We start from the raw sequence: 22,288 nt of genomic DNA, 5'->3' as shown, positions 1-22,288 counted from the left end.
TAAAGATTGACCTCATTATTCATCATTTCAGCCTTGAGGGGAACTGAGATTGAGATGCCAGGAACAGCAGTCCTTCTTTTAGTCACTATGCTTACAGATAATCCTGCTGGTCTTCTTGATTGTGGAGTAACAACATAAAAAGTACAATACCCTGAAATGACCAGAGTGCACAACCACCACCTAGTGGCACAAATGATTTTCACATACAAAACTAGAAAGGAAAAATATTTTCAACACAAGGATGAGAGTCCAGCATCCTTTTCAGCAGAAAAATGCCACTTTTTATCCCACTGCTATACAATGAAAATTGTTGAGCCACAAAAAATAGGTTTTAGAAGAAAGTATTGATTTTCCATTAGATATTTTAAAAGCAACACCGGCGTCCCCACATCTGTAAAAGGATAAAGCAGGTAAAGAAAATGGATTGACAGGTGGATCCAGCTTTCGTATAGAATGTGTGAACCATTTCCATACGTATGGTAAACAAAGATATTTGGCCCAATTCAAAATATAAAGCACAGCTTTTTAAAAGCCTAACCCTCAGCTCAATACAGATTCAGCATAAAACATATAGTAGAACTGCTTTAAAAACATTGTTTCTGCCAATAGAGCCACAGTAAAGGAACCAAAGAACCACGTTGCTTCAGGGGTGCAGGTGGCGTACCCCTGATCTAGACAGGGACATTTACTAAGTGTCTAAATTAATTCTGATAGTTCTCCTCCACAGCTTTCAAAGTTTTCTCTTGATCTTGCATGTGTTCTTTTGCCACTTCAACTGACGAGCAAGCAAACATTTACATGTGATTTTTATAGAAAATGTTTTAGGTGACGATATACTGTAAGACATTTTCAACACAAACTACAGTTAACAGTATTGAGTATAGTTTATATATTTTATGTACAGCATTTCCCAAGATTTAAAAAGAGAGAGAAACATTATACCGGGTCTCTGCAATGAGAGGGGCAGTGGTTGTCAGCTGGTCACTGCTGGCAAAGACACCTGAATCCTTTAGCAAACAGTACCCTCTGCTGGAAAATGGATCAAAAGCTGCCGCAGAAGAATTAAGAAATTCTTCAGAGTTTTAACATGAATTCATTTCAAAAAGCAGAGATAGATTCATCAACAGCACAGCGCCAATTCTGTCTTTCTTTAGGATCATTTTGATTATTGATTGAAACTAATTTCTGTTTTTCTGCTCATGCTATATCCAGCGCTGATCACTTTAATCATCTGGAATAAAGCTAAAGCACAAAGTGTCATTGCTTGAGAAGATGGGTGGTCACAGAGACCTGTATCAAGGCACCTATATGAGAAGCTAAGGAAAAAGAAAAAGCTAAAGGAGCAACAAGAATAATCGCTTTTCTTCTGTTTTGCCCCCTCTTAAAACCAAGTCAACATCAAAGAATCTCATCTGGAACACAATCGGATATAAATATATAAAAAACATTTCTAGTGGAAATGAATGCCCATTCTGGAATGAGAGAATTCAGACATTTCAGGTCCAACAGGATGTTTCAAGTCAGTAATGTTTTAATAAGGCCTGCAGAGTTTTTTTTCAGGTCCAGGATCAGAACGCCATATAAGGTTTTAGAGCATGGATTTCCAAAGCTGGGGTCACGACCCCGTTTGCGGTCCATGTGGTCTTGAGATCCAATTCAGAAATGTAACTTAAAAGTGGAAATGCTGAAAGAACTTAAAAACATCACGAAAAGAATAAACAAAACCAAACACTTTGGTTATCGATGCTGTTTGTAGTAATATTATACTGTTAATAGATTTTGTAGAAATGTTTGGATCATTGTACCATTTTGGAAGTCAGAAACTGAAAAGTCTGGACTTATTTCATGTAAATGCAAGACCAATTTTAGAGAATTTTAGAGTGTAAGTCAAAGATAACACGAGCCATCTTGATAAATGCAACATATTAAGAGCTCTAGATGATAGATTTCTATCTACCGTGTATGCATGTATCCTTTAAAAAAAACTTTTAACATATATGCTTTTCAATTATATTCCAATCCTCTAAATAGCCAGCTGCAGATGAAGCAGCAAGAAAGGTAATTTAGATATGGCCCAATACCATATTCCTTTTAATCCAGTACAAGTACTAACTGTTGGGACTTGCTGATACCAAGAATCAATAGAAGTCCTAGAAGAAAAGCTTTGCCAAAGTGAAAAAGCTTTGGTCTCATTCCCTAAAACGGCAAGTTGACAAAGTCAGACTTATCTTATGACTTGGTAAATGTGTCAGAGTTTTTCAAATGTGTCCTATTTGCGGATGATACCCCTTTTTTTTGTCAAGGTACAGATATAGAATGGATGTTAGAAAAAATGCAAACAGAATTTATGCAAATACAAAAATGGTTTAAACTTAATAAATTATCTTTAAATTTGGATAAAACAAATAGGTTATTTACAAGGAGACAAAGAACTGTTAATATTCCATTTAAAGTTGATGGTGTAGAGATTTGTAGAGTTAGTGAGGTGAAGTTCTTGGGTGTGATTACTGACGAGAGATTAACATGGAAATCCCACTTGAATTATTTAAGAACAAAAATAGCCAAATCAAATGCAGTGCTTTATAAAGTAAGGGATTTTCTGAACGATCATGCACTGTATATGTTGTATAATGTATTAATTGTTCCACACTTGGTCTATTGTGTTGAGGTATGGGGAAAGGCATGTTATACTAGTACAAAATCGGTTTTTGTTTTGCAAAAAAGGGCTATAAGAGTTATTACTCGAAAACATGGCAAATACCCATCCAATATATTGTTTTGTAAATTGAGGTTATTAAAATTCTATGATTTAGTTGATTATAATATTTTGTTAGTTATGTATAAGGCACACCTAAATACATTACCCTCAAACATCCAAAAAATCTTTGCAAAGAGAGAGAGCAGTTATAACCTTAAGGGGACACAGATTTTTAAGAAACCCAAATTCAGAACCAGTTTGAAAGAACGATGTACCTCGATACAAGGAGTCAAACTGTGGAACGAACTACAAAATGATGTTAAAAATGCCAAATCACTGCACATGTTTAAGAGAATGTTAAAGACTGGATTCTTGAAGAAGTATGTAATAGTATAAAGTGAGCTCATACTATCGTTGTTTAGTTGAGATTGACGACTGACTTTGTTTTTGTTGCAGAAGATAACCATTTTTTTCCCTGTTTAGTTTCAGAGCTGAGAAAAAAAGGGGCAGATATAAGATTTTTTTCTTCTTTCTGCTGCCTTTCATTTCATTTTGTTTTAAAATTTTGAAATACATATGTAGTATGTCTGTAATGTATGTAATGTATACAGATGGATATGTAGGTATGTATGGATGGAGGTGTATTTTTTATTTTTTAGTATATCAAAAATTTGATAGGCTGTTTTTTTTTTATTCAATGAAATGAATGAATAAATAAATATCAAAAAAATATCTTGGATCCAGTACAGCTTAGTTGCAGTAGAGAAGGTTTTTTTGACCAATATGGAAGGGTCTATTGGCAGCTGCAGCGAGGTTAAACCTCATCGTTTTCATCTTTGTCAATTATAGAAGTGGTTTCTGTTCAGAGTATCAGGCTGCTTTTATTAGTACTTAACACAGGTATCGGCCCGATACAGAAACCAGTATCGATACTGGTGCATCCCTACTGGATATAGATCAAAGTTAGACATTTACATTTTCTGGACAATATGACATTTAACAGAAAATACAACAGATTTCCTTTTTGGAATAAACATGTTGGCGACTGTGGATAATTTACCGTGAATCTGTTTCCAATAGGACGCGATCTCTAGATTCCCCAAATAACAGAAATAAGATTTATTTCATAAAAGTCTTTATTCATAAACTTGATGCAAGTTTACAAATTGTTGTTTTTACATTGTCAAAATCACCCTTGCAATAGGAAAAAAAAAAAGAAAAAGAAACCAAAGCATGCTTACAGTGCATAACTTTATAACCCGGCCACCGCTGTTAATGATGCAAGGTAAAGAGCTCAATATCAGGCTCGTTCAGGCCTCAGATCAATGCATCCGAGACGCCCTTGTTAGTCATAAATGTGTTGGCTTAAGAGAAGCTGCTCTTCACAAATACTCCCAAAAAAAAAAAAAAAAAATCAACCTCATGTACGTCTTTCACATAAATCTCAGATGCTGTTATTCACTGGAATCAACCTGGCATCTAAATGATAAAGGCAGGCCGAGGATGAAAGATAACCAGCCCACACGTCTCTGTATCTCACTTCTGCACTGATGCAGTGGGGAAACCACAACTAATTATATCTCTAGTCCTTTATAACCACCCCAAACAACCACTTTGTTTCCCACAATATGAGAGGGAGGGGGGGGAGGTTATACCAACTACTATACTGACATGCAAAAAAACAGCAATATCAAAGGGAAAGGGCAGCAGTTTTCTGAACCTTTCGACAAGCCCAGGATGGGAGTAATGTCTGCTTCAAACGTCTGATCTTTCTGAACAATTCATTAGCAATCTTTAGTCTTGATAATGTGTGGAATGCAGCGAGAAAAACTCTTTACAAGGTCTAAAAGGTAAAACTCGGGTGTAGTTTAACAAAAACAGGGAGGGAGAAAAAAACATTCAATCTGGCCATCAGACACGGCCGGGACCAATCTTAAGCAAAGTTGAGTGTGCAGTATGAATTCCTGAGTTTGCTCGTCCAGAAAATGCAAAGGGTGGGGCTAAACAGTGTGAGCAGAATGGGATGAATAATACGTTACAAACACGTCACAACAGCTAACAATCATGCCTATGGTCTGGTAGTTTGCTTTATCTAAAAACCAATGTTGCAGGAAAGCAAATGCCAGATGAGCAGAACATGAACAAACTTTATCTAAACCAATCTGGTTAGCCGTCACTCTGGAACACCCCCCCAAAGAAGAAAAATTTAATTCAGAAATGAGGATTCACTGCAGGAAATTGTCAAACTAAGCCTTCTACGCTGGTTATCAGGATGATTTAGTTAAAAGAAAAAAATGCACATAATCACAGAACAACTAGGAAAACATGTCACTGCATTAACTGGAATGCTCCACAGTTTTCTGCATATTACATCAAAGCCTCAGCACGCTGAGAGTGGTCATGAATATCAAACTAGGGAAGTGGTAATGGGACGAGCTCGAGTTCATTTTGTTGTTGTTTTTTTTTCCTGTGGCAAAGCACGACACATCTTTATTAAACCTGAACAGATATTGTGGAAACAGAACAGACCCCAGGGTGATCATTCTGGGCGTGAAAATATTAAAACGGAGAAGAGTATTGCTGTGAATCTGCAACTTTGGCTGCATTTTACAGCAGCACTGAGGTCAAAGAAAAGTCAGGAGGTAAAGGTTGCTTTCACCTCAGCCAGCTTTTAAAGTGTGATGTAAATAAAAAGTGAACCAGCTTTAAGAACTTGGAAGGTGACAACAAGTCTGTTCTAAATGTATTAAGTTAAATAAATGGTGCGTGTGTCTGAAAATGTGTCCCCTCCGCTGCATAGCAAGAGTGAGGTTCAGTTTGTCGGAGTGATCTGAGTGGATAAACCTCTGGTATGCTACCGACAAAAGATGAGGTTACCCAAAAATAAGATCTGGATTTTAAATCTAAAATACCTACAGTACTCATTCGGCTTTTAGAGGGACCTGGTTCACTTCCTTCAGATACTTCAGAGGTATCCGTTTTTTTCCCTCTTTTAGGTTATTTTCAAGAGGTTGTAAGGGCCCTGAAAGTTATGGTCAAAGAATTCAGTAATACAGTCTCTGCTCAGCCAAAGACCTACACAAGGTTACATTATAAACATTTAAATCCTTTAGCAGAAATACAAATTTACATGTTTACAGTGGAGTTAAAATCGATGTTGTTACAGTGTGAAGTGATCCAAACAAGCCTCATCCTCTTCCAGCTGCTGGTTGCGATTATGTTGGTGGGTTTCTCCACATCTGAAAAAAAGCCAGCAGCTAGTTGATCCTCATAACAGCCTGTTCCACAAAACCTTGCAGTAGTCCGTGTATATTCCTGCCCTTACCAAGGGCTTTAAGCTTTAGGCATGAGGGGAAAATGCAAACTAGCCTTAGAAGAAGCGTTCTGGTTTTTTTTTTTTTCCCTCCAAAACTGAAGGTCATTAAAAAGATGAGCGCAATATTAGGGCGGGCGGTAATTCGTGGAAGTCAGAGGCAAAGTTTCCCTACCACCAGCATTTTCAAGGTCCTTCCAAGCCATCACTCCATCTTATTAGGAAATGATGCATGCCAGTCTGACATCCAGTTTAAGGTCAGAGAGATAGGGTGTGGCAACTGGAGCGTCAGTGTGCCACGAGTGGAAGAAAAGCCATGCCACACCTTTTACACTCAAAGCCGGAGTAACCTGGGCACGCCTCAGAGCCAAACGCGAGGGCAAGTTTGCACAATTTAGTCTGCCAGTTTGATGGGACTTGGAATACAAACATTAGATCGCAGAGATTTAGTTAGAGATGAGTATCTGAAGAAAGGAGGTCAATGCCAGCAACGGTGGTGTCCCAACTTCAGGTGGTGGTGAAGGTATCCGTAGCTATGTGCCTTTTTTTTTGGCTAGAAATTAAAATAGGAATTTGGTTTCAAATGTAAACTGTCAATGAGAGAGAATAATATTACTAGAAGGATAAAAACAATATTGGTCGCAAAGTAAAATAATCTAAGACATGTGGTCCCAATGCAGGAAAGGCAACAGTCTCTATTAGCCATCCTCCTTCGGGGGTGTGTACCAGCCTAGAAAAAACAAACAGCAAGATTAAGAAAAAAACTATAATCATCAAAACGTACACTTTACATTGTTTTATGATTTTAAAGTTTAGATTTGGTTCAAATAAAATGTTCGTAAAAACTCCTTTGACCATTCTTACTGGTAAGAACTAAACCCTTATATTGTCTATATACAGTTGTAAAGGTCAGCATGGTGCCTCTGAATATATAACGAATACTCGCCTTTAACCATCAAAACAAAAATAATTAATTTTAAAAAAAGGAGGTTTTTCCGTTTCCTCCCAAAGTCAGAAAGCTCTAACATCAATGGAGACTCAATGGGCTTATAGTCCGTTTCTGTATCCACAGATCGTCTTCATATAGTCATGGAAGATGTATATATGGATAAAATCAAACAACACGACATGAACTAACAATGTGCCTCAAATGTATTTATACATTTTAAAGTTGCAAGGAAACGGACGTTCCAACCGTGCAGTTAGGAATCCGCCCGAGTGGTGCACGACTTTACACAAAAAGTTACACATAAAGTGAATGTGATTTGTCGTTTATCAAGAGGGCGGGATTGTTGTGACGGAACGTTCGCAAGCAAGTTTGACTGTAGCCGGTGTCTCAGAAGCATCTTGCTAACCAGTTAGCAACCAAGTAGCACTTAATTGTTGACTTAGAAATGATACTCTCAAGGAACGCTATGGACAGCTGAAAGATGCAAGAAGAGGACAGTAGAGGTCGTAGAAGAGTCTCCTCCTTCATACATTTTTTATTTAGAGGAGGAAAACGGGGACGAAGATGTTGTGGAAGAGGACGCCAGGGCGGCAGAAGCTTGTTTTGGTGTAGAAGGCTTCCAGCCGTACATGTTTGAGCGCTTGCCTCGCAACGCTGCCAGTTCTGTTAGCTCTACGCCTGCTGAAGACACAGACGTCCATCCCTGTGAACACTGGGACGGAACTCAATTGGAAAGAAAAGGATTCTTATTTCTTACTTCAAAGATTGCGTATATTAGCTGCGACATATGAATCAAGATGCTGTGGCCGAAAAAATGTGATTAACAGATGACCGTTGATATACAGGTGCTGGTCATAAAATTAGAATATCATGAAAAAGTAGATTGATTTCAGTAATTCCATTTAAAAAGTGAAACTTGTATATTATATTCATACATTACATACAAACTCATATATTTCAGATGTTTATTTTGTTTAATTTTGATGATTACAAATGACAACAAATGAAAATCTCAAATTCATCATATCAGAAAATTAGAATATTGTGAAAAGGTTCAAAATTGATGGCCCCTGGTGCCACACTCTAATCAGCTAATTAACTCAAACCACCTGCAAAAGCCTTTAAATGGTCTTTCAGTCTAGTTCTATAGGCTACACAATCATGGGGAAGACTGCTGACTTGACAGTTGTCCAAAAGACGACCATCGACACCTTGCACAAGGAGGGCAAGACACAAAAGGTCATCGCTAAAGAGGCTGGCTGTTCACAGAGCTCAGTGTCCAAGCACATTAATAGAGAGGCGAAGGGAAGGAAAAGATGTGGTCGAAAAAAGTGTACAAGCAAGAGAGATAACCGCACCCTGGAGAGGATTGTGAAACAAAACCCATTCAAAAATGTGGGGGAGATTCACAAAGAGTGGACTGCAGCTGGAGTGAGTGCTTCAAGAACCACCACACACAGACGTATGAAAGACATGGGTTTCTGCTGTCGCATTCCTTGTGTCAAGCCACTCTTGAACCACAGACAGCGTCAGAAGCGTCTTGCCTGGGCTAAAGAGAAACAGGACTGGACTGCTGGTGAGTGGTCCAAAGTCATGTTCTCTGATGAAAGTAAATTTTGCATTTCCTTTGGAAATCAAGGTCCCAGAGTCTGGAGGAAAAGAAGAGAGGCACTTCATCCACGTTGCTTGAAGTCCAGTGTAAAGTTTCCACAGTCAGTGATGTTTGGGGTGCCATGTCATCTGCTGGTGTTGGTCCATTGTGTTTTCTGAGGTCCAGGGTCAACGCAGCCACATACCAGGAAGTTTTAGAGCACTTCATGCTTCCTGCAGCTGACCAACTTTTTGGAGATGCAGATTTCATTTTCCAACAGGACTTGGCACCTGCACACAGTGCCAAAGCTACCAGTACCTGGTTGAAGGACCATGGTATCCCTGTTCTTAATTGGCCAGCAAACTCTCCTGACCTTAACCCCATAGAAAATCTATGGGGTATTGTGAAGAAGAAGATGCAATACACCAGACCCAACAATTCAGAAGAGCTAAAAGCCACTATTAGAGCAACCTGGGCTATCATAACACCTGAGCAGTGCCACAGACTGATCGACTCCATGCCACGCCGCATTGCTGCAGTAATACAGGCCAAAGGAGGCCCAACTAAATACTGAGTGCTGTACATGCTCATACTTTTCATGTTCATACTTTTCAGTTGGCCAACATTTCTATAAATCCTTTGTTTTTATTGGTCTTCAGTAATATTCTAATTTTCTGATATGATGAATTTGAGATTTTCATTTGTTGTCATTTGTAATCATCAAAATTAAACAAAATAAACATCTGAAATATATGAGTTTGTATGTAATGTATGAATATAATATACATGTTTCACTTTTTAAATGGAATTACTGAAATCAATCTACTTTTTCATGATATTCTAATTTTATGACCAGCACCTGTATGATTGGCCGAATTTAGGTGTACAGGCTGACGTATAACTAACTGGCCTGCATTAGAAGACGAAAAAAAAAACAGATTTTAGGACAGGATTTTATTTATTTTTTTTAATAGAAATTTTCTAAATTTCTGATAAGTATATTAATATACATGTTTAAGCCAGAATGATTTGACATCTAAATAAGATTTCCCTACAATTTAAAATTTTTTATACATACTAAAAATCTTTTTATTTTGATTTTATGTGGAAGAAGGAAGCAGCACATAATGATTAACTGCCTCTAATCATCATAAGCGTTTTTCTTTATCCGTCTGTCACATGCAAGATAGAGGACAGCACATTTTATCTGTGGGGATGCTTTTTTTTTCCAGCAACAAAATATAAAACAAATTTGCAGACAGTAACATGGAAAACTATGAAACATTTGTGGGGTAATCAAAACCTTTGCAAAGACACTGTACACACAATAATTAGGACATGTTTAGAGCTTTGATTATTTACAAATATCTAACCAGTAATGATGATGCTTGAATCATCAACTTGCTTCCCAAGTGAAAAAAAAACAAAAAAAAAAACAACTAAAAACAAAACTTTAAAGCTTACTACCTTGCTTTACCCAACAAGGAACAGTATTTAAACTTAAACTTCAGCTTTAAACATGCAACAATTAAATTCGGCTAATAAAGCAGCTGCTAAAGTCCTGCTCGGGTCAGATTTTTCAAAAGTGTATCCGCCCGCACCAGTAGAGTTCAGAACCGAGACCCGTCACGTTACCCACAAATATTCCCATTTAAAACCCGGCCGGGACCGCACGGACCAGTAAATAATAAAGTGTACACACAGCCGTTTATAATAACACAAGCAGTGCATGCTGCAGAAGGTTTGCCTCATTACTTAAAAAAATAAACTGTTATTTGGATATTCTTAAATTTATTTAAGATGTAGAGTTCATAAATAAGAAAATATAAATAAGTTTCACTCATGCTGTAACTCTATGATACACACATTTTGTTCATATATACCCATGCCTGCCCCCTGAAATAATATGTTTTTTTTGTTTGCTTTTTTGCTTATTTCTATCCGTAGATGGACATTTTATACGGGAACACATTGGGTATCTAACCCGATGCAGGAGCACCAGGAAGTAAAAATTTGATCAAATTAAAAATGCCTGAACATACAGCACATTGGGCTCCTACTTTAAAAATCTTTTTCAGAACACACAAATAGTTCACATACTGTTTTTGTATCAGCGCAGCCAAAAGGTTTATAATGCAGTTACAGCTGAACATGTATTCTATTTAAATCTATCATTGCGATGGTGTAAACTTATATGTACATTATATGGTTTAAATAGAATTTTTATAAACACTATAAAAAAGACAGTTTAACACGGAACAATGTCTTTCTAAGCGGTATGCATGCTTGGTTCCCGTATACAAGGTCAATAAAATGAAGGAAGGAAACTCTGGGGTTAGATACTCACCATTCTTTTCATGAATCTGAACCAGGGATTTGTAGGACTGCTGTGCTCTGGCGAGATTGTACTGGTTCTGGATAAAGAGAAGAAAATAGAAGCAGAGCTGTAAGCAGAGGCGAAGCTAAGCACAGCTGTGAAATTACAGCACTATATAAGCACTGAAGAAATGTTTATCGGTGGAGAAAATTCTATTTACAGCAACTTAATGCGTTTTTTGTTGAGCTCTGTGACTTCCTGAGACCACCATTATTTAAATTTAAGATCTAAATCATTTATGAAAATAAAATTACCAAATTAATTTAAAGTAAAAAAAAAAATCAAAAAACATGTTTTCAGTTTTTGTTTCCTTGTTTTTCAAACGTTGAACTCTTCAATCCACGAGAAGCATCATGTGACACAAGCATTTTCACACCTACTGGTGAATGTCGTCCTTCAAATCATATAATTTATTTGGTTTATAGTCCTTTATAATAATCTCAGAGTGACCAAAGTCTACAAGTACACTCTAGAAATATTTCCAAACAGGAAGATAATGTGTCAGTCACTATATTGGTCACATAAGACATTGATGGTGTTGCAACTAAAATTATCACACACTAACCTTCCACTCAGCAGGTAGGAAGCTATAAGTCACATGTCTATTAAGTAACCAACTGGCTTGCTGAACAGATAACGTGACAAATTAACCGGCTAATTCCATCTTATTACACTGTTAGTGTTACCCTGTGAGATTACACTTGATCATTGAACCATAATGAATATTTGTCAACAACCATCATTAGCAGGATTAAATAACTCCTCCTTCACCATTTGAAAAATGAATTAATCTTATACATAATTTCTTTGTTTAAATAAAAAAACCTAAATGCCACCTACAGTACAGCAAGCCTCAAAAATCCATGTTTTTTTTTTTATCAAAGTCTCATCAATTAGGAGATTATCATATAATATTCAAATTATTTTTAAAACATACAAAAGGCAAGTTTAAAACATTTTTTTTCTTTAAAATTCTTTAAGAATCAGCCTAAAATGTATTTTAACGTTGGATTTGAAGACATAGCAAGCAGTCTGTCAACTGTGTTTTGACTTTTATCTTATTTAAAGTCTACTCTCTTTACTGGCTCAGTTTTTATAACTATGGCAGCCACAGCTGGTTCATAGTTCATTTGATTGCTCTTCGCTTCCTTCTCTAAAGTTGCTGCCCTAAGTTATGTTTTGTATGAAACAGTTCAGACTCACTTTATTGGCTCCAAACTGCACTCTGGCTTTTCCTTTGACTAAAGTGGCATTGATCTGCATGATGACAGACTCAATGGAATAGGCACTGCTCCAGCCCTAAAAAAGAAACAAGATTAATAACAGGTTAGAGAAGGTAATAGATGTTCAAGAACAAACAAAGCAATCAATGGATTATTACATCACATATTTCCATTATAGCTTTAATCAAATAAGCATAACTTCTAGTTTAAACCATACCTGCTTGGTGAGAAGTTCCATACATAGGGCGCCTCCTCCAAGAACGTAACTAAGGGAGAGAAATTTATAACTTAAGAAACTAATTAAGCTTTTCTTCTTGAAATAGAAAATGAGGGCAAAAGGCTGATGATGAAAAATGACAGTGGAAGAAAATACAAAGAGTCCATCAAACCACAGAACTTACCCTCCGGAAAGCACTGGGGAAACTACTCTGACGAAAGGTGGATCAAAGGGGAAATTATCCTGTGAAGGCAACCAGAAAAAACGATTTCATTAAAAGACTTCAAAGACTAACATTTCTAAATATTGACATTTATAATGAAATCAGTCTGGCTCACTTTATATGAGAAGTTTAATAAAATGTAGTCCATTCCTTCCTTCTCCTTTAGGACCTGTAAATCACTGTGTAAAGGGCTATCAGGATCCACCCTGTTGAGACAATAAGCCAGTTAGACCGTGCCTTTATCAAACCGGACAGAAGACACTATGAACAACATTAAGGTACTTACGTTCTCAGTTTGACGTGCCATTCATACAGACTGTCGTTAACAAGCTCAACTGAATAAATCCCTGCAAAAAGAAAATTACATTAAGAAGCACTCAACTTATAAATCATATTTAAACTTTCAATCAGAAACTATTACTATGTATCTAATTTTAGAGACATTAATGATCAAATATTTAATGAACCAAATGCTTTGAATCATCCGATCCATTGTTCCAAATGTACTTTTGACAACAGAAAAGCATTTGCATAAAAGGAAGTGAAGTTCTTTTTTTATTTTAGAAATATCACCTGAGTCTGCAGTTCCTAATGCCTATTGTTGTACAATGGACACAAGCCATTTTCAAATTCAAAAATATTTTATTAATAAAATGAAATGTTGCAGTAACTCAGGATTTTTGCTGTTGTAGGTGTTGATAGCTGTAGGCAGGAAGGGTCTTCTGTAGTGGTCTGTCTTGCAAGAGACCTGGAAAAGCCTCTTTTTGAATACACTGTTTAAAAAATCATTTGAAAAGAATGCTGTTTTCCATAGTCTTTATAAAGTTATGAAGAATGCTTCTCTGCTAAATAATCTCCAAAGGTTCCAGAAGAGTTTCAAGAACACAGCCAGCCTTCTTTATCTGCTTGTTGAGCTTTTTTAAGCAATCAGCTCTGATGCCGTTACCCCAAAAGATGGAGAAAGACACAAACTCTCCACAACAGACTTATAGAAGATATGCAGCATCTTGTTGTAAATGCAGAATGACCTAAGCTTCCTTAGGTAGTACAATCTGCTCTGTCCTTTACTGTTGTTAAGGTGAACACCAAGGTAATTATACTCCATTTCTTCTCTCATGATTTGAACAGGGTTCAACTTCCCGTTCCCGTTTCTTCTGAAATCTACAATCATATCCCTTGTTTTTCAGGGTCAGATGATTGTTACCACGCCATGCCACAAAGCAGTTCACCAACTCTCTTTACCCAGCCTCTTTCACATCTTTGATGCACCCAAAGACTGCACAGTCATCTGAGTATTTCTGCAGGTAACAGGACTCTGTCTGGTACTGGAAGTCAGACGTGTACAGAGTAAAAAGGAATGGACAGAGTACCGCCCCCTGTTTTGCTCCTGTACTGCTAACTACTTGATTACACATTTAACCCTTCAGTCTAACAGTCTGTTTGTCAGGTAGTCTTTGCTCCAGGGGATTGTCGATGCCTCCACCTGAGTCTTCTGAGGTTTCTCACAATGTAAGTCAGGGTGTGTTTTAAATGCAACAGAGAAAAGAGAACAGGACCTTCAGTATTGCCTGCTTTGTCTAAATGACAGTGGGTTTGTTAAAGCAGTTGTATGATGGCATCATTAACTCCCAACTCCATGATGACAAGCAAACTGCAGGGGGTTCTGATAGCTGCTTGTTTGTTTCCAAAGTTTTGTTGTCTCAGGCACAGCGGTAACTGTTAGAGTAACTGTTGGAACGTTGGAAGTGTAGCAGAGAGTGAACTGTGATTAAAATTATCAGTAATTGCCACAAATTGAATTGGCTTTTGTGTCTGTAGTTAAGCAACAATGGACCTGACAATGCAGTCTCTGGCAATGGCAGAAGGTGGAATGTAAACTGTTACTTATAGATCATTGGTGAACTGTTTGGGCAAATAATATGGCCGAAAAACAACTGCACACAATGCAATATCTGGGCTCTACTAAAAAATCTTCACAGTAACACGTCCCCGATGACATCATCTGTTGCTCATAAGCACTCCCAGCCCACCTCCTTTAAGTTCCCAGTCTACTTTAGATCTCTGTCAGCTTGTTTGGTCAGAAAGCCTGGCAGAGAGATGCTGGAGTATGAGATATAATCCTGCAGAACTGTGGTATTCCTGCTTGTTTTGAAATGTATAAAGTGAAGGAAACCCATAAAATCTTGCTAATAATTAGACCTTAACGTAATGAAACAATTTGCTTTTCAGATGTAATACATTTCTACCAACTTTGGAAGTTCAGATGAGGTTAACAGAACTCTGGAAGAAGAAAAGGAAAGTCAACGCAAAATTCCTCATCCAACTATGAGGTAGAGCATTCAATAGTCAGGAAGAGAAAAGAACAAGGTCTCTGTGATTTCTGCATATTTGAACCATTTCCTTCAATTAACACATGAGGAAAAGCTTCATGTGCTGTACATACCTGTCTTATAACTCTGAGACCGATAGATCTCTCTAAGTTCCTTCATGAGACGGTCAGAAGCCTGGACCGAACCAGAAACAGCTCCCTGCAAAATTCAACACAACAAAAACATTTGTACAAAACATTTGAGAGGAAGAATGTATTTGCTGCTCTGGCTGATGATATCTACTCTACATCATTGAACTACTTTAGAAATCGACAACAAATATATTTATTGAAACAAAATTGGGTTATGACACAAAAGTGATTGATTTACAAGTTAAAGGCTATTTGGACTCATTTCAAAAACATAATCTGAATGATTATAGAGATTATTAGAGATCTTTGATGAAACTAAGGTAAATTCAACACATGTTGCTACCTTAAATGCAAAAACTGGAAATGAGAACTCAAACTTCATAGAAGCAGGTGACATTACCATACATTGAGGATATACAAAATGTAATAGATACAATTAAAATTTTAGAAACTATTGATCTGTATTTAAACGTTATGTGAAACTAATGTAAAATATCTACATTTAGAGGCAAATAAACAAGGACTTGCATTTAAGTGGTCTTGTCTCTGGTTCTTTCGGATCTTCTCCAGGATCGCCAAGTTCTCTTTCTCAATCCCGTCGTCTTCAGACTTCTTCCCATCCACTGGCTCCTCCTCTTTCATTTCATAGTGGTCCAGGTCCTCGATATCCTGACAAGTCATTATCAACATTAAGATATTTGATAACTGCCCATTAGAGTAGAGTGTGGGTAACAGGTAAAAACAAACTAATGAAATCTACTTATCCTTCTGAGCAACAATGACTAAAACAGAAATACATTATATAAACATCAGCACAACTTCTAACATTTGAATAATATCAAAAGAATACTATTCACATAAAGACATAAGGCAGCAAGGAGAGCAGACAGCATGTTTAGACCAGAGATAATAACTTACTTCCCCCATCTCTTCCTCCTCTTCCTCTTCAGACGTGACCTCCTCTGTCCCATGCTGCACAGACAAACAAGAGTTTTAAGAAAACTGCTTTAGTCTGCAAGACAGCTAATGAGTCCATCTAATGAAACCCCCGATTAAAAAAAAAAGTATAGTTTCTGACCGACAACATTTACAAAACAAAAGTCTTGAAGAAAATATAACAAAGCATTTAGGCTTAAGAAAAAATCTTGACTTTAATCTGACTTTCAAATTTGTGTCGTGACTCAGTTTGAATTGATCATATGATGCCCTCTTACACATTTGCTACTGCCTTTTTGTCATAGTTAAATGTTTTAGATCAAGATTTTATATATTTAAATATCTGGAAATAAATTACTTTCAACATAAACATTGAATCCTTTCACTTGTATAGGCTAGACACTGATGACAAGCTTCCACACGGTATTTTGGTTTTTCATTCACTTCCTCTTTCTTTCCTGTTGAAATCGTGGATAATGGTTCTCACCATTTCTCTCTGGAAACCAAGGATTTAGAAATGACTTTGAACTGAAAAATCTGAATGACTGTCTCATATCAGTTAAATCTCTTCAGCTCTGGGGATTGCTTATAGTGATTCATGTTATCAGATATGGAAGGTTTAAGTGATTACCTGATCCTACAGGTCTGGCTATGGATATTGAAAGTGATCACAGCAAATTTATGAGTTAACCAGGGAGGCCATTATACTTCCAAATATCACTAGGTTTTGTATTTTGTATTGTTTTTCCCATTGATGAATTAAATTAGATTGTTTTTACTGTCTTTTGTATTTAGCCTGATCTTTATCTTCTATATCTATATCTGGTTGATGGTCTGAAAAAAGAAAACACCTCAATGTTAAAACCCTTCTTTAGAACACTGCCCATTCTGTTTTAAAATTTCACTTCTTGAAATGTATAATAAATTAAGTTACAGGAACTTTGTTCAAATAAACCACACATTTATTACATTAGTATATAATCATAGTTTCAGGAACATCACAAGCAGATTTACCACTTATTGTCGTGGCTTTCATCAGTCTAATTAATATATGTGGAAACCACAGGACTCATGATTTTTTTTGCAGCTTAAATATCCCTTTTTATCATTAGAATAATCATCAGTATCAACAGCATCTATAGCTTTTTCTTTCCTTTATGGCTCTAACCAACACACACACAGAATGCTTTCTGTATTACTTTAAATCTGTTTAACCAAATATTCTCACAATGAGTCATGTTTAGGTGAGGTTATCTGCACAAATACATAAAGCAGAATAACTTAATTTTTCTTCTTCAGCAATAACTTTTGTTAAAGGAGAGTAATTCAAATAGACTAAGCTTAAACCTACAGAAACAGAAATTAATGTAGGATATTATTAATTTCCTTGTTGAACACCCTAAAAAGTAATATAACAACTCTCTAATAAAATGAAAACCTTGCAAGTGCCTAATTTGCTTATATGCTAGGGGAGGTAAAACAGATTTACCATTTTTAATAGTAATATTAACCAAACTGAAGCCCTGTAAGAATTACTGGGATATTTTTAAAATTGGGAGTGAATTAAAAGCAGCCCCCTGGTTTCACCAGTATACGCTGGAGACACTCACCTTACGGTCTTGTCCCACTGGTCCTGCAGGCAGGGGCTGGTCTAGCATCTCTACATCAGGATGTTGAGGAAGGTTGTACAACCGACAAAGGTCGCAAATCAGTTTTTTTAACTGCTGCAAAAGCTAGAGGGGAAAAGAACAACGACAGAGATAAAGATTTAGATAAACCGATCAGGTTTGCAAATGCCACTAATAGCCCATCTAAAAAGCAGAAGTCACTACCTAAGATATAGTGTGAATATTTTATTCCAAAAATATTTTATTTTTTACAAATCCAAAGGCTTGTCACTGTAACCAGTAAGAGATTACATTGTTTTGTTTGTTTTTTTGCAAATATGTGAATTTTAGAAGCTATTTCATTTCAGTACATGAGAATATGAAGCAGGATGACCCTAGAGTTTGAAAATACATTCAAAAATAAGTTTACGAGGGTATAAACTAGGGGTGGCTAATGGTTACTTTGAATTAAATAGTTTAAAAACTATTTTAAAACACTTGATAAATTGTCAAAATAACATTTTTTCCTCTTCTTTGTTTTTGTTTTTTGACAGATTAAAAAGGATCACTGAGAGGTGTTAAGTCATATAAATCACACTTCTTTATGTAACTGGTTCTTCCTGAATAAACCTTTTTCAAATTTGTATAGTTTTCAGCAGCAGTATCTGTGGAGATATGATTATATTGGCTCAAAGACAACAAGTTATTTGAAAAAGACTGAAGAGGTAATGAGATAACCCCCAAAATCATCAATATTACCATAAAATAGCATGATAAAATTTTAAGCCCATATCGCCCTGCCCTGGTATAAACACAAAAGTTTCTATATCTAGTATTGTCAACAACTGAACCTGAAACCTTTAAAGGCTACCATCTACTTGCATGATCTCTTTAAGGCATAAACATATGTGAATACTATTTTATAATAACCTTATGCAATTGAAAGCTATGTTATTGGTAATTCCATAACTGGAATAAAATGTCAGTAGTGTCCGGAAACACCAACAGTTTCAGCTCCAAAGTTTCTTGTAATATTTGTTCTAATTATATGGATCTAAACTAAAATGTTGAACTGAAAAATAAGTGCATTCAGTAAAATCCCTCATTGACCAAGTTCAAGTGAAGTGATACTGACACTGTCTTTATACAACATTTTAAATGCTAGTATTCACTCTTAAAGGTTAGTCGGCTACCAGCTAGTATGTCTTTGCAAATTGGTGCACTCAAAAATTGCCCCACCAAGACATCTGTGTGCAGAAAAAAAGATCTTATCTACTTACAAAAAAAAAAAATACTTCCTTTCTATCTGGCATACATCTACTGCAGCTCAAAACTGGCAACAGAACAACAGAAAAGACGCTTCATGCCATTTTGGTTACTATAGAAAAAGAAATAAAATAAAGGCAAACAAATTGTACAACCCTCAGCATTAATGAACCAGAAATAACATCTATAAGCCCAGTAGGCCTAAAGTGGAGGCATTATGAGGACTGGTGCAGTAAGAAGGACTTGACATTTTAACCCAATTAAAAACAAGCAGTTTTTCCCTCTCACTTTTTAATCAGACGGTTCTCTTGAAGCAGTGAGGAGAATCAGGTTTCAAGTAGCTTTAGAACAACAGATGTATTTTTAAACCTCTCTTTTATAATCCTATTTTTACTTTTTGCTCGTCCACAGAGATCTTCTGCTTTGAACAAAAAGAGCTGATTTCGTTAGTTTTGTTTGTCAAATCAAAACTTAAGAACTTTAAAAAAAAAAGAAGAAATGCTTTTTCTTTCATCCAAAGGTGAATGTCTGTGAGTCACACAGGATCTACCTGCAGTTTCCTTTTTTTTCTAATCATTATTAGCACTTTAATGTGTGTTTAAGTGAAAAAAACAAAATTTTTGTATGTAAAAGATTCAATAGGGTTTATGGTATATGATGTTAGTGGAAATAATTTTTGGGGGAATTTAAAAGCCATTTCAAAATGACTGAGATATGTATATATATATATATATATATATATATATATATATATATATACACACACTCCCACTAAAACATGAGTAAGATTAATATTGGGTGTTAAGATCAGCCCGATGTGTTTAGAAATAACCAATGTCAAAGATAATACATTTTAAATCCCTAGTGTTTAGCTCAGCTTCTAAATTTCACATGAAATTATTAAAAAGAAAAATCTAATCTGTCAATTTCATTTTTCACACCATTTGTGTTGGATTTCTAATTTCTAATTCCAACACTAACATCTTCTAATACGTTTAATTTCATGGCCATGGACCAAGCAGCATAGCAATGAGGGATGGTTGACTGTAGTCACATACCATCTCCTTAAAGTGGACAATTAGCAGATTAAAGAATGTAACTATGAATCATTTCCTAACAACATGTGAGAAAAGTCTTAAATTTAACTCAGAGTTTTCTGATGTAAAGGACCAAAGACAGAGAGATATAATCAGCCCCTGTATGAACAGAATGTGTAAAGTATCTGAATCCTAATGAACCATAACAGACAGTTTGTCCGATTATCCTTAGAAAGAAAAGAAGCACTGTTAGAACTTGTTCAATGCAGCAGTTTAGATAAGTCAATGTGCATATACCTCCGGAATACCATGAAAACATTTTGAAAGGGGGTAGAAATAAGACATTTATTGTAAGTTACGTTTATTTTTAAAGGATATTTCACATTCTAACCCACTTAGAGCTGAATATTAAGGTGTATTCGGATTAAGACAATAAGCACTGACATCTTGAACTTTTCTCAATAGGCTGAGGTGTTCAGGTGAACCTTTCCTACCAGGGTGCTTCCTTTCCTCACATCTTCCAGCCTCTCCAGAACCTGGGCCAAGCTCGGATCGTCAGAGTCCACAAACCATATTGGTGGCGTAGATGGATAAGATTCCTGAAAACAAAAAACAACAGGAGATTAAAAAATAATAAATAAAAACGCCCAACATATTTAATATACATATACTGTATTATATGTATATAAACATGGTTTTGTCGCAGGATTACACCTTTAGAAAATGCACGAAGAATACTGATGAATATCAGAGACGACATTCAAAAGCAGTGCGCATCGTTAGCCTGATGCTAGTCCAAAAACATTTATATTCACATTTCAAACTGTTCTGAAAAGACAATTTAGTAAACGCCGAGAGATTATGGATTCATAGCTTTAACTTCTTGATTGATTTAAGAGGTTAATAATCTAACGTTTGTTCGTTAAGTAGCATCAGGGGAAGAGTATTACGAGCTAAACCCCCCAAAACACACGAGTTTTTGACTACTTACCGTAATGTTGCAGTGGATAATAAGCAACTTTTCTCCAGTTACATTAAACTGGCAGCTTAGCTCGTCGGGCTTCCAATCAATTATCCTGAATCGTTCGTGATTTGGATCAAAAATGGACTCCAAAAACTTCAGCTCGGCCTTCAGCCCCGACACCGACATCTTCCACTCATCTCCGGCTGGGCCGCTGGGGAGGGCGAGAAGTCAGGACTTAGCTTTTAGCTAGCTAGCGCCACATAAACTTCAGGGGAAACTGGTCTTAAATAAACTAGATAATGGCTGACTCAGCCGCAGGGTTCAGCGGAATATCCAACAGTTAAAACTCTTGTTCGGATAAATTCTACGGTATTCGAAAAAAAACAAAAACAATTTGCTAATGAATTAGCTAGCACTAGCTAGCCTCTGGTTTGCGTTTGGAAACAGCGCAGTCCTTAGCAAACTGCTAGCGTTGTTGTTGTCTTTCCGTCTATTGTTGTTCCCCGTCTATGTTTAACAACATTTAAATGTTCTAACGCTGTCCTCTGGTCGTCTTCTCCCAATCCTGTCCTGGCAGTTCTTTAAAGTGCAACGGAGCAGGAAACTACGAGACTATCTTTACGATCTGAGTCAATATCCTGCTGTAAGTGCAGTGTTTTTCATCCCTGTGTGACTGTGGCTGGCCTCTAGTGGGGTTTAAAGATGGCGTTTGGCAATCTCCCCGTTCCTGCACAATCCCACAATGCAGCGCGTTCCCACTTCATCAGTGTAAGAAAATTAAAGTTTATGACAGAACATTATGTGGTTTAACCTTTGTTTGAATGTTATATTAGGTGGATTATCCTTCTGCAGAGATTGTTTTACTGCTTATATTAATTACCACTCATTAATGTGTTTCAAGATATAATAATATATCAAACACAGTATCAATATTTCAGTACTTTCTTTATCAAGATATAAAAGTCAACATAGATTAATAGAATATAGATTTGTTTTTTCTATTTTGCAGGTTTGTTTTTTTTTGTTATGTTTTTTTGCATGTAGCAATGAAAACACAATATTTAATATTATATTATTGAACAGTTGGGCTGCTCAGTGCAACAGTGGGTAGCTGCTGCCTTGCAGCAAGAAGGTTGTGGGTTCGATTCCCAGCCTGGGGTCTTGTTGCATGGAGTTTTCATGTTCTCCCTGAGCATGCGTAGGTTCTCTCTGGGTACTCCGGCTTCCTCCCACAGTCCAAAAACATGACTGTTAGGTTTATTGTGTGTGAATGGTTGTTTGTCCTGTTTGCCTCTGTGTTGCCCTGCGATGGACTGCCGACCTGTCTAGGGTGTACCTTGCTCGTAGACAGCTGGAGACAGGAACCAGCACCCCTAGCGACCCCCTTGACCCCCAGAGTGTCAGAAAATGGATGGATGGATGTTGA

General features: G+C 36.6%; 1 protein-coding gene across 1 annotated transcript; it reads right to left on the bottom strand.

Annotated features, from left to right (window-relative positions):
- Positions 1-3,816: 3,816 nt before the first annotated feature.
- On the bottom strand, positions 3,817-21,580 carry LOC119797924 (ubiquitin-conjugating enzyme E2 Q2-like). The gene is made up of 13 exons (XM_038307192.1): positions 20,890-21,580; positions 20,393-20,497; positions 17,599-17,721; positions 15,971-16,024; positions 15,581-15,721; positions 15,035-15,119; positions 12,878-12,938; positions 12,707-12,797; positions 12,553-12,611; positions 12,369-12,417; positions 12,132-12,227; positions 10,899-10,965; positions 3,817-6,741 (listed from the first exon to the last, which is right to left on the bottom strand). Exons 1-13 carry the CDS (start codon positions 21,046-21,048, stop codon positions 6,710-6,712), a joined length of 1,122 nt encoding a protein of 373 aa, XP_038163120.1. The 5' UTR covers positions 21,049-21,580; the 3' UTR covers positions 3,817-6,709.
- Positions 21,581-22,288: the final 708 nt, after the last annotated feature.

The sequence above is a fragment of the Cyprinodon tularosa genome, unplaced genomic scaffold (genome assembly GCF_016077235.1).
Source record: "Cyprinodon tularosa strain WSP-4 unplaced genomic scaffold, ASM1607723v1 ctg602, whole genome shotgun sequence".
NCBI lineage: Eukaryota > Metazoa > Chordata > Actinopteri > Cyprinodontiformes > Cyprinodontidae > Cyprinodon > Cyprinodon tularosa.
Note: the sequence above shows the minus strand (reverse complement) of the source record. Positions and strands in the feature narration are given on the sequence as shown.